Source organism: Triturus cristatus, chromosome 9, assembly GCF_964204655.1.
Source record: "Triturus cristatus chromosome 9, aTriCri1.1, whole genome shotgun sequence".
Classification (NCBI taxonomy): Eukaryota; Metazoa; Chordata; class Amphibia; order Caudata; family Salamandridae; genus Triturus; species Triturus cristatus.
The window spans coordinates 757,401,362-757,417,039 of NC_140592.1; the positions used below are offsets into that span (position 1 = coordinate 757,401,362).

A 15,678-nucleotide genomic window follows, 5' to 3' on the forward strand; every position below is an offset into this window, starting at 1 on the left:
CACCGGGGCCGCCGGCTGGCAAGGCAGCCCAGTCGGGTCCGCGGGGCCCGAAGGCGCACCAGCGGGCTCCGACGGCAGAGCCAGGTTCCTCATGGCCGAGAGGAAGGCACTGACTTCCGCCGGCGTCGCGTTAGTCCCAGGGACCGGAGGGTATGGGGACGGACGCGGCGCCTGCGACGGAGCCGCGGGTGTGGAACCACCCTGACCCTCGACCGAGTCGCGCGACCGGCGAGGGGAGTCCGAAGAGCGATGTCGCCTCTTGGACTTCTTGGAATGCTTCGACTTACCCGAAGACTTTGATCCCGACGACCGATGGGGACGTCGGCTGCGGCTCCGCGACCGATCCTTGGACCTCCTCCTGGACCGGGATCGAGAGGCGCGCGGAGCCGAGTGGCGAATCTCGAGAAGCTTACGGGACCGCTCCCGTCTAGCCTTCGACGTCAGGGCCTTACAGTCCGAGCACGACTCCGCGTCGTGGTCGAGGCCCAAACAGTACAGGCACCGGCGGTGATGGTCCGTAACCGACATCAATCGGCTACAGTCCGTACAGGCTTTAAACCCAGGCATCCTACCGGCACCGGTGTCGATAGACAGGATCAAAAAGGGTCAAAAAAGTTAGTCAAAAATTGACTAAAGGGGTAGCTCTCCCGGATCTGCGCTTACTGGCGCGGAAAAATGAATATGCTACTTACCAGTATGCATCTGTTCTTGGCATGTAGGGCTGCTGACATTCATATCTGTGCATAGATCGCCGCCTAGTGTTGGGTCCGGATGTTTGCACGTTGTTGTCCTGGAAGAGTCTTCGAAGTATCCTTGGATAGGTGACTCCTCCCCTGGACTACAGTGCGCATGGGCATCCTCTCCATCCTCAGATTGTTTTTCGCCATTGTGGCAGTGATGGAGTAGATACAGAAAGTGATGACCATGCTTGCAGTAATTCTGAGAGCTGCAGCTGCGACAGGCGCCGGGGAGGAGGGAGGGCGATATGAATGTCAGCAGCCCTACATGCCAAGAACAGATGCATACTGGTAAGTAGCATATTCAGTTCGAGGCATGTGGGCTGCTGAATTCATATCTGTGCATAGAATACATAGCAGTGCCCTCTATTAGCGGCGGCTACCCGTGCCAGCTGCAGCGGTCTGAAAAAGTGTTTTGAGAACAGCCTGTCCTACAGCTGCCTGCTGTTTTGACTGCACATCTACGCAATAGTGTTTTGTAAATGTGTGTGTAGTGGACCATGTGGCTGCTCTGCATATATCATGCAGGGGAATATTTCCTAGGAAGGCCATGGAAGCCCCCAACTTACGTGTTGAGTGGGCTCGTGGTGGAATAGTTAATGTGCGTTTTGCCTTTTGATAACAGATTTGAATACACTTAACTATCCATCTGGCTATCCCTGCTTTGGAGATGGCGTTACCTTTGTGGTGTGGGGCAAAGGCAACGAACAGTTGTTTTGTCTTCCTGAATGGTTTAGTCCTGTCGATGTAGTACATGAGGGCCCTCCGTACATCTAGTGTATGTAGTGCCCTTTCTGCAACAGTTTGTGGGTTTTGGAAGAAAACGGGCAGTTCAATAGTCTGGTTCATGTGGAACTGCGATATTACCTTGGGCATGAACTTGGGGTTGGTACGTAGTACGACCCTGTTGGCGTGAACCTGAATAAATGGCTCTTGAACGGTTAGTGCCTGGAGTTCACTAACTCTTCTTAGGGAAGTGATCGCTACCAGGAAGGCCACTTTCCAGGTAAGGAATTGAATCTCGCATGAGTGTAGAGGTTCAAAGGGTGGACCCATCAGGCGTGTGAGGGCCAAGTTGAGGTTCCACATTGGAGCCGGTGGGTGACTAGGTGGAATGACTCGTTTGAGCCCTTCCAAGAATGCTTTGATGGCAGGCACTCTGAATAGAGAGAGGTGCTGCCTGGTTTGCAGATAGGCTGATATTGCGGTCAAATGGACACGTATAGAGGTGTACGCCAGATTGCATCGATATAGGTGTAAGAGATAACAGATGATGTTTTGGATGGATGCGTCCAGCGGGTTGATGTCATTATTACCGCAATAAATGACGAACCTTTTCCATTTGGCTGCATAGCAGGCTCTGGTAGTGGGTCTCCTGGCCTCCTTGATGATGTCCATACAGTCAGGTGGTAGGTTGAGATAGCCAAACTCTAGGACTTCAGGAGCCAGATCGCCAGATTCAGCTGTTGCGGATCTGGGTGCTGAACCTCTCCATGGTTCTGCGTCAAATGCGCGGGTTTGATCCGCAGCCTTTGATGCGGCACCACGGAAAGTTCGAGGAAGGTGGTGTACCACGGCTGGCGTGCCCACGTGGGAGCAACTAGGACGAGTGTCAGGGAGTGTTGTCGGAGTTTGCGGGCCACTAGCGGTATCAATGGCGCTGGGGGAAAAGCGTACGCAAATCTGCCGGACCAGTTCATCCATATCGCATTGCCCTGCGACTGCGGATGTGGGAATCTGGCGGCGAAGCTTGGGCATTTTGCGTTTTCGCTTGTCGCGAATAGGTCTATCTCCGGATGACCCCACTGCTGAAAGTACGGTTGGAGTACTGATGGGTGTAACTCCCACTCGTGCATTTGGTGGCTGTGTCTGCTGAGCAGATCCGCCATCTGGTTGTCCTTGCCAGGGAGGTGTTCCGCCATGAGGAACATGTTCCTTTGAATGGCCCACTTCCACATGCTCTGAGCCAGATGAGACAACTGTGGAGAGTGTGTGCCTCCCTGTTTCTGTATGTAGTACATTGCGGTCATGTTGTCCGTCCGGATCAACACGACCTTGTTGCATAGATGTACTTTGAATGCCTTCATGGCTAGGAAGATTGCCATCAATTCCAGAAGGTTGATGTGCAACTTCTTTTGTTGTGTTGTCCATAGTCCTTGCACTGTGTAGTGGAGTACATGAGCTCCCCATCCCTGGAGAGACGCGTCCGCTGTCAGTACTATTTGTGGGACAGGCTCTTGGAACGGTCGGCCCTTGCAAAGGTTTTGTGGATTCCACCAATGCAGAGAGTTGTATGCCCGACCGCTCACCAACACTAGGTCCTTTAACTGTCCTTGAGCCTGATTCCACTGACGTGCTAGGCACTCCTGAAGTGGGCGCATATGTAATCTCGCGTGCGGGACTATGAAGATGCAGGAGGCCATCATGCCTATCAACTGCATAAACACTCGCGCTGGAAGTGAGTGATTGGGTTTGAATTTGGAGATCAGCAGTTGTATGCTGTTGATCCTCACTAAATTTGGCTGAGCTGTGGCCGCCAGAGTGTCTATAGTCGCACCTAGGTACTGTTGTACGTGTGCGGGCTGGAGATGGGACTTTGGATAATTCAGTGAGAATCCCAGACTGTGAAGAAGGTGAATGGTGCGGGACATGTGGCTTGCACATTGCTGGGCTGACTTCGCTTGAACGAGCCAGTCGTCTAGGTAGGGGTAGACGTGTATATGCTGCCTCCGTAGATGTGCTGCCACCGTAGCTAGGCACTTCGTGAAAACCCTGGGCGCTGTTGTCACGCCGAAGGGAAGGACTTTGAACTGATAGTGCTGCCCCTGAACAGTGAACCGGAGGTATTTTTTGTGTGAGGGGTGGATGGGTATGTGAAAGTACGCATCCTTGAGGTCCAGTGTGGCTAGGAAGTCTCCCTGCTTGAGAAGCGGAAGGACTTGCTGTAGAGTGAGCATATGAAAGTGCTCTGAAAGAATGTACTGGTTCAGGGGTCTCAGGTCCAATATAGGTCTGAGCGACCCGTCCTTTTTTGGAATTAAGAAGTAGAGGGAGTACACTCCCGCACCCTGCTCGTGGATGGGTACGACCTCTATAGCGCCTTTTAGAAGCATACTTTGCACTTCTTGCTGTAAGAGCGTTAAGTGCTCTGAGGACATAGGACGGCTTCTTGGTGGTATTGTGGGTGGAGTGGAGGTTAACTCCAGACAGTAACCGTATTTTATAATATCTTTGACCCACCTGTCCGTGGTGATGGAATTCCACGTGGACAGGAACCTTTGTAGCCTTCCCCCGACAGGTGTTATGTGGTCGGGAGGAAGGGAGAGGGCGTCACTGCTTGTTCTTGGGGGAGGACCTGGTGTTGCCGTAGCCGCATCCTCTGCCCTTTGTGCTGGAGCCACGATATCCACCTCGGGTGTTTTTATCATAGGTGGTCTGTGTATTGCCTTTGTTATATGTTTGTTGTGACCCCTGTCCTCTACCTGCTCCCTTGTTTCCGGGGCGACGAAAGGAGCCGCTCCGAAAGGACTGAGTTTGTAGTGCGCCCATGGACTTTGCAGTGTCCGTATCCTTTTTTATCTTTTCGAGGGTGGTGTCAACCTCTGGCCCGAATAAATAGTCGGGGTTGACGGGCTGGTTCAGTATATTGTTTTGTACCTCAGGCTTGAATCCTGAGATCCGTAGCCAGGCATGTCGTCGCAACATGACGCTCGTGTTTATGGCTCTGGCAGCCGTGTCTGCAGCATCTAGTGCGCATTTGATGGAAGCGTTCGTTAGTAGCTGTCCTTCTCTGATGAGCATTTCTGCGCCTTCCTTGAACTGGTCAGGGAGATGTTGGAATATTTGCTCAAGTGTGTCATAGTGCGCTCTATCATAGCGAGCAAGGAGCGCCTGAGTGTTGGCTATGCGCCATATGTTGGCAGCTTGGGCGGCAACGCGCTTGCCAGAGGTTTCTAACACCTTGGACTCTTTGTCCGGGGGAGGAGCGTCACCTGTTGTTTGCGAGTGTGCCCTCTTGCGTGCATTCGCTACGACGATGGAGTCGAGTGGTAATTGTCCTCTGATGTAAGTAGGATCCCCAGGTGCTGATCTGTATTTTTTATCAATCCTGGGGTTTATCACTCGTGCCCTGGTGGGTTCTTTGAAAATGTCCTTGGCTGGTTTGAGGACCCCCTTCAACATTGGCAGAGTCTTTACATGTCTTTCTGAGGATGCAAAGGTGTCCATTAGAAAGTCATCTTCGATGGTATCAGAGTGAAGCTGCACCCCATGGTTATTGGCAGCACGTTCGATAAGAGCATTGAACGCCGCAGTATCCTCCGTAGGAGATGTCTTTGCCCCATAGAGTTGTGGATCCTGTGCATCGAGAGGTGCACTGGGGTCTGCAGGGTCGCCCCAAGTTTGATCAGGGTCCTGCTGGTCATCAGGGTCCGTGTCTACATGGTAGGGGACTTGGTCAGCCATGTAGTCCTCCAATGCGTCTGTATCGGAGCGTGTGGGGGAGAACCGTTGTGGATCCTGGTAGGATGAATGGAAGGGTTCATAAAGGAGAGGTTCCGATTCTGCAGGCAACTTCCTTTTTAGTGGGATCCTGAAAGGGTCCAATGGCGGCTCCGAAGTTATCCTTCGGTCCTGGAGAATCATCCTGCCAGTGCCGGCGTCGATGATACGTGCCGGAGACGTCTCAGCAGGTGTGACCGTAGGTTGGGTGACCCGTGTCCTGAGTTGGAACATTTTTGGGATTGTTGACGGAGGCAAGCCGAAGGTAATGTTGGTGGGCACCGAAGAGGCTGCGGGAGCTCCGACCGAACCGGAGCCAGACGTGTCCTGGAGGACAGGTGTGGTTTTGCTGCCTTGCGTCACACCAGGTCGTACTTGGGGCGCCTTCGAGGCTTTGGCACCGGCCAGGCTCGTAGAGGCGGCCGTAGATTTTTTCGGTGCCGGCGGGTCATCGAGTCGGGGTGAAGAGATCACCGTCGAAGTCTTCGATACCTGAGGCTTAGGTGTCGTCGAGGGAGCGATGTGAGACACAGCAGGCGGTACGGGCCTTGGTGTCGTCGGTGCCGGTAGCCGAGCAGGTTTGTCGGTGCCGATGGCTTTTTTCCGTTTGTCGACTCCAACGTCGCCCGCTTCAAGTTCGGCACCGAAGTCCCTCTTGGTGCGGTCGGTGCCGACGCGGTGCGCTGGCGTCGAAGGCCTCGATCCGACCAGCGCTACTTTCAGTTTCGGTGGAACCTGAGCAGCTTTCGGTTTCGGTTTTGTGGTAGGGAAACCAGCCTGTTTATGTAGTAATGGCTGCCGCTGAACGTCCGAGGCCGGGCCCGAGGGCGGGGCCGAAGAACTGCGGGATGGGTCTCGGGTAAGGCCCGAAGGCGATCCCTCGACCGGAGCCATAGGCTGTGGCACTGGTGTTTGAACGGTTTGAACAGGTAGGCCTTGTTCATCATTGGAGCTACTTTCTTCGGCCCCGAAGGCCTCCTCGTCGTCTCCTACCTCGGTGTCGTCTTCACCTCTGTGGAAGAGTGACTCGTCTTCCTCGTCCGATCCGGGTTCGGAAACGGGACTGGAGGGCAAGACTTCCAATTCCTCGACGTCTTCGGCCTCGCCGAAGATGTCTGTTGGGGCCGGTGCCGCGTGCTGCGCCTCGAGTCTCGCCGCTCGTCGATTCCGCAGAGTCTTCTTCGAGCGGAACCGGGCACAGGCCATGCATGTTGATTCGTCGTGGTCCGGCGAAAGGCATTTGTTGCACACCGGATGGACGTCGATGTGTGGGTACTTCGCATTGCATACCGGACACCTTTTGAATGGCGTCCTGGATTCCATCGTCGAAGTAGTCGATGGACAGGTAAAGCGAAAGCAGTCGGTGCTGAAAGTTAGTAAACTAACAAATTCTATCGAAACCCGATCGATAAACAGTACCGACGCGAACTAAAGGCCTTTTGGCCTCGAAAAAATATTTTCCTAACTTGAGCTAAGATAGCACATCCGAACCCAATGGCGGAAAAAAACAATCTGAGGATGGAGAGGATGCCTATGCGCACTGTAGTCCAGGGGAGGAGTCACCTATCCAAGGATACTTCGAAGACTCTTCCAGGACAACAACGTGCAAACATCCGGACCCAACACTAGGCGGCGATCTATGCACAGATATGAATTCAGCAGCCCACATGCCTCGAACAGAAGAACTGACGTCAGCGCGCGAGGGCGGCGTCTAAGTACTCCGACGACGTCATCCCGGCGCACGACGCCGACGACGGACGCGGAGCCGCAGACGACGCCTAGCGACGCGCAAGGGGTATTGCTGACGAAAAATCTTCCGGATCCAGTCTGACGCCTGGGGATATCTAAGGTGAGGAATCTAACTAACGTGTTTCTTTCAGATCCTTACTTTGGTACAGTATATACAGAGCCAGCTTCCTACAACAATGCACAGTACAGAAACCTATTTTATTTATTTATATTGTATAAGGAAAATACTTTGCATGATCACCCCCAAGTTTTTCAACTGAGGCTGCAAGTTTTTTGACTCAAAGTGCACTGAGGCCTATTTGGATCTCTTTTCTCAAGGTCTCTTCATTACAATTTAGACTTGTGGTGGGTACTGTGCATAGCTCAAGGCCCATGCACAGATTCCAGGATCAGCCCCCTGCAACCCGCCATTGACACCATTACTTACTGTGACAGCTTTCGCAGGTCAGTCCCTTCTGGAATCCAGCTCCGTTAAGACCTGGCTTTGAGCCTGCCGATATGATCTGATTTGGGTTGGGTTTTGTGCTGGTAGGTGAAAGAGAAAACTCTAGTAGTTAGTTTGGAATGCAGGGCCAGGAGTTAGAAGCTTCTCATGTACAAAAGCTAATGGTACCGCCTCCCACGCCCCTCTACAAAAGGCCAACAAATGCATCTGGCAACACAAGTCACCAGATTAAGCCTGCAACCTTCCCACCCAGTTTTCAGCAGTAAGGCTAAAATAAGAAAACTTCGCAATTAAGTAACCGTCAACAACTGTAGGTTCATTCATGAACGGTGAAACGTTCAGTATCACACAAATAGTTAGGTATGTTATAAAATCAAGAACTCTAGTAAATTACAGTCTTGCAAAATGGCAGAAACTTGCCATAATCATAACAGAATAGAGTTAATATGCAAGCAGGATATCAAAATGAAAATTACAACAGAAGAACAATAACTTAAAAATATATATATATTCACTGAAACTTCAGGGCTTGGCTTTTGGTGAGGGAAGGTACAGATGTAAGGGTTTGTATTGGGCACACATTCAGGAGGCCCAGGAAATGCGCCTGTTAAATGATGGTGCTTCCAACTGAATTTAAAAAACACCCATACAAATTTTCAGACCAGATGCTTTGCAGAGACTGAGTTCAAGTCTCATGGGAGGGGTGCGTGCCTACAATGCTTTGAGGGAACAGATCAGGCAATCTTTGCATTACAGAATCAAGTCACAATTCAAAACAAAGGTGGAGAGAGTGAGGATACATATACAGGCCTCGAAAACTCCACTAGCAAATTCGAGTGAGATTTTAGTAGGTCGAGCTATTTTTTTTAACCACTTACTCGACTGTGCTGGCAAGTTCATTTACACTGGAAGGAACAGGTATTTTGTCCATTCAGAAAGTGAATGAACAATAAAGGTGCCTTTAAATATCTGTTGTCTTGACACATTTGCTGTCTGTTCAAGGACTGAAGTCAAATGTCAGTTTGTCTTTTTACTAATTGTTGCTTATCTGTTCATGGAAAATGTGTTTTACTTTACTTTCTCTTATAGTAAAGTCAAGTGAGTTATCTGACAAGAATTGTGAAAAAAAAAGCTGTAAAGTGTCAAGTTTTATTCTAATAGTAAATTTAAACAGCTTGTAAATGAATAGTACAATTATTTCAAAATATATCAGGAATTATGAAAACATTTTTGGGTAATTCAGAAGTGTGATGCAAACAAAGTTTACATAGGAGACAAACAGATCAATAACACTTAGCTTGGTGATGTGTAATTGACATTTGCAAAAAGTCGATTTCCAGACATTGTACTCTATATAGTTTTAAAACCACATGTCTGTGGGCATTTCAAGGTAAAATCTGCTGATTGCAAATGACAGTGTGCTGCAACTTTATGCTTTAGTTATGTATTTATTAAAAGCAACAGTTTTTAAACACGAGTTGAAACATTCCTGCCCCTGCACTGATGACAATGCGGTTAATGAACTGAGGCAAGTCAGCAGTCATGTGTACCCTATATGTGGATAGATTTGTATTATATATGAAGCAAAAGTTTAGTCTATTATACTAAACAAGAGTTTTCTGTACAGCAGACATGCTGAACTCACGTATTTGATGGTGCTCTCATGTGTGATCAAGAAGAAAATGGCGTCTCAGTGAATTAAAATACTTGCCCAGGATCACACAATTTGAAACCAGTTTAAGGGTCAAGAGCATTATAATTAGGTCGAGTAGATTATTCATGTCACTAGACCTGCAGGTCTAGTAACATTTTTAGGATTTTGAGGCCTGCATATAGACATATCTAAAATGACCCTATAACAACTTAAGAAAATGCCTGCTACAGCGCATAGTCTACAGACTCACAACTACTTGCTAGATTAAAAAAATTAATTAAAAAAAAGACAACAAGGGTGTATACAGCTCAACTGGGCAGCCACTGCTAGATAACAGCTGGAAAGCCCTAAATAAGAAATTAATAGACCCAAGCCTGCTTTAAGACCGAAACATCTCTTTTGGGCATGCAAAACCATTACATTACATACATTATCAAGGAAGATGTAGGTAGGAATAACAGGGGCCATAACAGGTTGAATTCATAGGGGAGGAGATGGTTGAGGTAAGCCAGGGAGCAAATCAAATATTAATTGTATGGAAAGAAACTGGGTGGGATCGACCCAAAACCAGTGTCACACTTTGGGAAATACTCACTAGGTTGGAATGTAAACCTGCTTTAATTTGCTGTCTGCTTCAGCTGCCTTCAACCGTTTCTGCAAAAGAAAAAACACAATTACTAACTGATCTGTTACCCTCCGCCTTTCCATATCCTCGACTGACAATGTTTTAAGCAGGTAATCTTTTTTTATAGGTCTACAGTATACCAAGCACTTAAAATATGCCAGAAAACATGTCACTCATTGCAATTTACAATAAGTGCACACAGCACCAGTGTGCGCTCTGTAGGACCCCAGCTATTAGAAGACAAAAGGTCCAATTCACAAAAGGTGGAAGAAACCTGCAATCACAATGGAGCCTCACTCAAAGAGAGGAACCAATGCTCACATCTGGAAATTAATGACATGTACCAAAAATGGTTTTTAAAAATCTAAGAGAAACAAGAATATCCCCACTAGACTACCTGCCAATACCACAAATAAGAGCAGCTTCAATTGCACTTGACACACAGGAGGGTGCTGTCACTCACTTGTTGGATGTAGCGGTCTGTAGTTTTCCACATGTAGTAGAACTGTACAATGCTAGCCAGAGACTTCCAAGGGAGCTGGTAAGGCAAGAAAACTGCAATCAGACAGGCATTCAAGACCACTGTATCCATTTAAATTGTGAACCTGGTAAATCAGCCCACTTACATATTTAGGGACATCCAGAGAATGTGACTGAGTGAAAAATCTAAACACCACAGCATATACAGTATTACTGTTTTTACACAACCAAACATCCCAAGCCCACCAGCATAGCCTTAACAACGAGTCTGTTTCACTCTTTACAACGGTAAAAATATGCAGACACAAAACAGATAGAGTAGCCGGTTGGCGACAAAAGAAGGGACTAAAGGATACAGCATTCTAGATTTATCACGCAAAATAAAGAAATGATCCCTAGCAATAATCTAGTTTTTACATCTTGATAACTAGTACAGATTATTTGGTGTGAGGAAATGGGGTGTATGATGTGGTGTGGCTGTGTGACCTCACCATGTAATACACTTACCAATCCGTTTAGGACCAGTAGGTTTAGTTTGTTAAAACCCTTAGCTCACCCTGATTAGCTGTGGCTCAGAGCACCAAGTCGTACACAAAGGAACAAGAGTAAAGCATTTAAACAGAATCAAAATGACTGAAAAAGAAATATATGAGACACTTAAGAAATCCGACACCAATTTATTAAAAAAAGTATTTTTATGTATTTTTAGACACCTCAACAAAAAAGATGCACTGGAGCATTTCAGAGGTTTAGATTTTAGAAGGTGCTGTTAATACACACTTTTTACTCAACCGCGTACAGGCATTAAGAAAGCCACAAAACTTTGGCTAGTTTCATCATGGCCGGGTTGAGTTACTTCAGATGACCAACGTCAATAGGGCGCCATTCAGAGGGACCATTAAGATCCTAGGAAACAGCAACCTTGGTCAGGGAAGCAGTCTTCAGTCAATTCTAGGCACTTTTATCCTTTGCTGTAGGTTCCTATGGAAGTGGTCCTGATGATATGGATTCAGGATGCTGGAGATGCTCAAAGATGCAGTGGATGACATTAATGGGGGTCTTCCTGTGGCAGCTACTCGTTCCACAGAGGGGGTGAAGCAGTACTGGCCACGAAGTCGACGTCCCTCTAGGTCCACTTGGTCCTGGTAGACGTCCAGGCGCCCGGCATCGCAGTCACAGCCAAATCCTTCCCTGGGCCATAACTGGTCTTCTGGGCACCCAAGCTGCATTCCAAAAACTCTACTGGGCCCAGCGGACTTCAGCACAACTTATATTATCAGGCCCTGGTCTTTGATGTGGCACTGTAGAGGTTGGCAGCAGTGTGAAGATCGTGAGCGAACAACTCACCCCAGCAGGCTTCTTCAGCTGTTGTGGCCCTGCCCTGTGCTGCAAACAGGTAGTCAGTCAATTGACCCTTGGGGGTCTCTTGCTTCGGCTGTGCTTCAGAGACTAGTTCTACACATGCGAACACAGCATGCACAGTCACTTACCCATTGGTAACAAACAGGATTTGAAGGTGCAGTCCATGCCGGTGCAGCCTTTCTTTGCCGGTTCATTAGTGCAGCAGGGCTGTCCTCTTTCCAGTCAAGTCGAGATCGGAGTTCGGGGTGCCACAGATGCAAAGAAAATGCCCTCTGGGTAAGATGCTGTTGGTAGCCAGGTTCCCTCCCTCCTGATGACCAGTTTCTGTGCAGTGTGGCATCTGGCTATCCCAGGATGCACCATTCTGCCTACTTATAACAGGATAGAACCCTTTTCTTGGCGTCCAGAGCTCCCTAGCCCAATACAGAGGTGTGGCCATCAAGGAGGATACACGCCCCTAAAAAACTGGTTTAGCAACTGGTTTCCCCTTCCCTGTGCCTAGTGCCAGCTTGTCTACCTAGACAATGGAGCAGCCCCTCTCCCAAGTGTTACCCATTTGCTCTTGAAATGCGGCTTCTCCTTTGAAGCTCGCCTTTGGGCCAACACCCGTGTGGCTTCATGCAGGAGGGAGGCAATACCTCTCTCCAGTGCAGGCTTCTATTGTCTGCTTTCAGGGGAGTCATTAGCACGTCTCCCCAGTAGGCCAGAAAGCGGTCTCTGGAACATGCTCCTTGTGCAATCAAAAAGGGGACAGACTAAAGGCAACAAAATGGAAATGTGGTTAAAGATTTAGGCAGTCCAAAGCAAGAACCTTAATACAACATTTGACATGTGCAATTATGCTGCTAAATGGGTGTATTTGGGGTCCATGTCCCCACTTGAATGATATTATGTACTTTACCGCATCTGTGTTGATGGTGCAACCATCAACTGTCTCATTAGCTGCTAGTATTCAGGATTAATACAGGCTGAAGTGAAATTTTAAATGCTTAGGAATTTCCCCATCCTTTTTTACCTAGAGCTGTGGAATTTTTCAATTTCTTAAAACTGCATTCCCCTTATTCAGTGCAGGGCGTGCAATAGTGAAACTGGCCTGAAAAGGTCAAGCCACCAGGCTGACACTGGAAGAATCAAAATATTTAATAACACATTAAGGTAACTAACAAAGTGTAGGGTGAAAGTTTCTCGTAATAGCCTTGTAAAAAGGAATCATATTGACCTGAGCATTTTTGTCTAACCTGCCCTCCTTCCCTCTAGGGTACATGACAACCTGCAAACCAATATAAGAACTCCATTTTAAAAGCAGAGTCTGTACCACAGAACTCTTGAAATGTTTGCCCCACCCAACCAGAGTGAAAGTAGTCAACTCCGTTCACACACCAGGCTTCGAGGTGTGTGTAGTCACTGGAATCATAGCACGGGGGTACATGCCCTTTACCTGCTCCTCTGTAGACCAGACTGCCAATAACATCTACTCTGTAAAGGTACAACCAGTCCCTTATAATTGGGGGTCCAAGCATATTCATCTTAAATGAGAACGTCTATGTCTGGTGTCTGTGATGTGTGAGGGGAACAGAGGACGAGTTGGGGCATCTCTGCTTGCATGTGTGGCATACTTGATATTCTGATAAGGAAAGCAAATGTCCATAAGCAAACGTCCTCCCCCAGGATTCTGCAGGATGGATTGGCAAATTTTGAAACGAAACAGGGCCATTTTGGGGCCCAAAATGTGCACCATCTTTGCATCAAGTAGAATGTGTCACACAAACAAATGCTTAACTTAGGGTCTGTTGTTGCTAAAAAAAACTCTGCTAGATCGAAGTCCGTGACTTGGGACCGTCTCCAGCAGCATGGCATCTCTGAGCAGGATTCTATCTACCTGCTAGAGAAAGTACAGATTTTAACTTGAAAAGTTGTGCTCTCTGGCACCAGGCATCCATCAGCTACAGAGCTGCCATGATTCTTAAAGAAAAATACCGGCCATTTGTTGGTTTTGCTTTTCTAGCACAGTAAAGAGCTGGAAGGTGAAACAAACTGTGTAATTGTAAGGACACTTTTTAACAAGGAAATAAGCCTTCTGTTTGCCTAATAATTGTTCTCAAATAATGTAAGAAATCAAATACTTTTTGATCAATTTCTTCAACCGTTTATGGTATTAGGTTTATTAGAAGGGGAAATAATACCCGATTTCCCCATATTTTTACCAGCCTTGACTTAAAAATACAGGCCAGTCTGGGAACAAAACAGGCAGATGGCAAGCCTAAGGGCCCACAAGTGAAAAGGGGCCGAAGACTAGAGTGTGGTGGTAAGGAAGGTAGGGCCAGGTTGAGGGGAGAGCACAAAAGTAAAGGGGCAATGGTGAGGGCATTGAATAACATGGGGAAAGTGCACATGAGTAACATGGCAACAGGGGAGGGGGTACTGGTGAAAGGGATGGGGCACTGGCGACAGGGGAGAGGGCATAGGAAGTACAGAGCTGGTGGTACGGGTAAAAGCAGGTACTAGGCCAATGGCAGTAGAAGGCATGGGAGACATGAGGGGTGCATTGGAGGCACAAAGAGCCTCAAAGTGGTGGGAGGGCACTGGAGTAAAGGGTTGGGGGGGCATGCAGACCGAGGAAGAAGGCACAGGGCTACAAGATGGGCGGGAGCTAGAGGAGGCACTGGGCTACAGGGAGAGGCAGAGAGGCTTGGGGAGTAGAGCCACAGGAGCAAGGGAGTAGCGGAGGAGGCGAGGCAGAGGTGAACTGGTGTACGAAAGTGCCCTATTTTTGCAGGGTTGCCCCCACTTTTTGGTAAACTGCTGATGTGCTTTGACCGAGTTTGCCCTGGGTTCCTGCAAAACAGGTACCCAGCGCCTATGTTCTTTCCCTAAACTGCATTGAAAACAAAACTCAATTGGCACTCTTTGGCCACAGGTCAGCCCCTTGTAAATGGTACCACAGGTCGAATCTGAAACAACGCACCTCCTGGGACGAGGTGCCAAGCCTCCTCCCCCAGGGTGAGCAGGATCCGCCTTTCTGAGCTTCCCCAAGCCTTTTGCTGCTTCCAGCAACTGGCCCCCACCAGTTTCGACCCCCACTTGGGGGGGGGGGGGTGTAGGTGTGCCCACCTTTGCCAACCCCACCCCTCAGGTGGGGGAGCCGTGGTGGAGCACAACTCTCAGTCCCCACCATCTTGCAGATGAGGGGAACCCAGCCAAACAGAGTGAGGCATATGCCCCCTCCCACTGGAGGGTGGCGTAATAGGAAGGAAGGGGCCCATTGGTCCCAACCTTTACGTACCTGTAACACCCCTAAATCTAGTATTTAGGGGCACCCCTAAACCTCGCCTCCTCAGACAAGAACCGACAAAGAAGAAAAGAAGGACCGAAGAAGCAGTGCCAAAGCTGAGAGGAGAAAAACGCCCACTGACTTGGCCCCTGCCCTACCGGCCTGCCCCCACTTCAAACCTGCAGAAGCGAAATCCCGGTGTATCCTGCAGCCAGCAACCTCAAGAACCCAGAGGACCTGCCCTGCCTTCCACAGAAAAGACACGGTCTCCCGTGAGCACCGGATTTGCTCACTCACAGACTCCGTCCAAATCTGCGAGTCTGCACCACTCTGCACCCGATGCCCATGGCCAGAGTTAGAGTGGCCCAACACCACGAGGAGGTCTCCGACCGGTCTCGAATCTCTCAGCGAAGCCTGCAGCCTCTTTCTGGAGGATCCCCCCAACCGCGACCGGATCTGGTAAGGAAAACCCGACGGCTAAAAACACCCCTGCACACAAAGTCCCACGGCCTTGGGTGGCCAAACCAACGATATCCCAGCATCCCCAGGCATCCCAACTTTGCTGTCCAACCAGTGGTCACCTCCAGAAGATCTTTGTCCCAGAGCCTTCAGTCTTTGTTGAAATCGGAGAATCCCCATTGAATTCAACAGGGCACCAGACATCAAAACAGCAACCTGCACTTAGCCGCCCCTGCAGGTGCACTTTGGGTGCTAAAACCGATCCCCCTTTACCCTGAGCTAAACCCCAGGAGCTTTGCTCCTACAACGTTGTGGTCTGCTCATGAGCAGCACCAACCGGAAGCCCCCTATCTCCCATTGGATAACTTTGGGCCTCAACACTCTGCACCCGGCCGC

At 49.0% G+C, this 15,678-nt stretch overlaps 1 protein-coding gene across 2 annotated transcripts in view; it reads right to left on the reverse strand.

Annotated features, from left to right (window-relative positions):
* The window catches only part of MTA2 (metastasis associated 1 family member 2), a 521,443-nt gene that overhangs the window by 326,243 nt on the left and 179,522 nt on the right, over window positions 1-15,678 (reverse strand). For both annotated transcript variants that reach the window (XM_085626074.1, XM_085626073.1), the window contains exons 10-12: window positions 10,174-10,248; window positions 9,681-9,739; window positions 7,414-7,511 (exon numbers count right to left, since the gene is read on the reverse strand). In XM_085626074.1, the coding sequence (XP_085482200.1) occupies window positions 7,414-7,511; window positions 9,681-9,739; window positions 10,174-10,248 (232 nt within the window). The remainder of the gene's footprint in view (window positions 1-7,413; window positions 7,512-9,680; window positions 9,740-10,173; window positions 10,249-15,678) is intronic.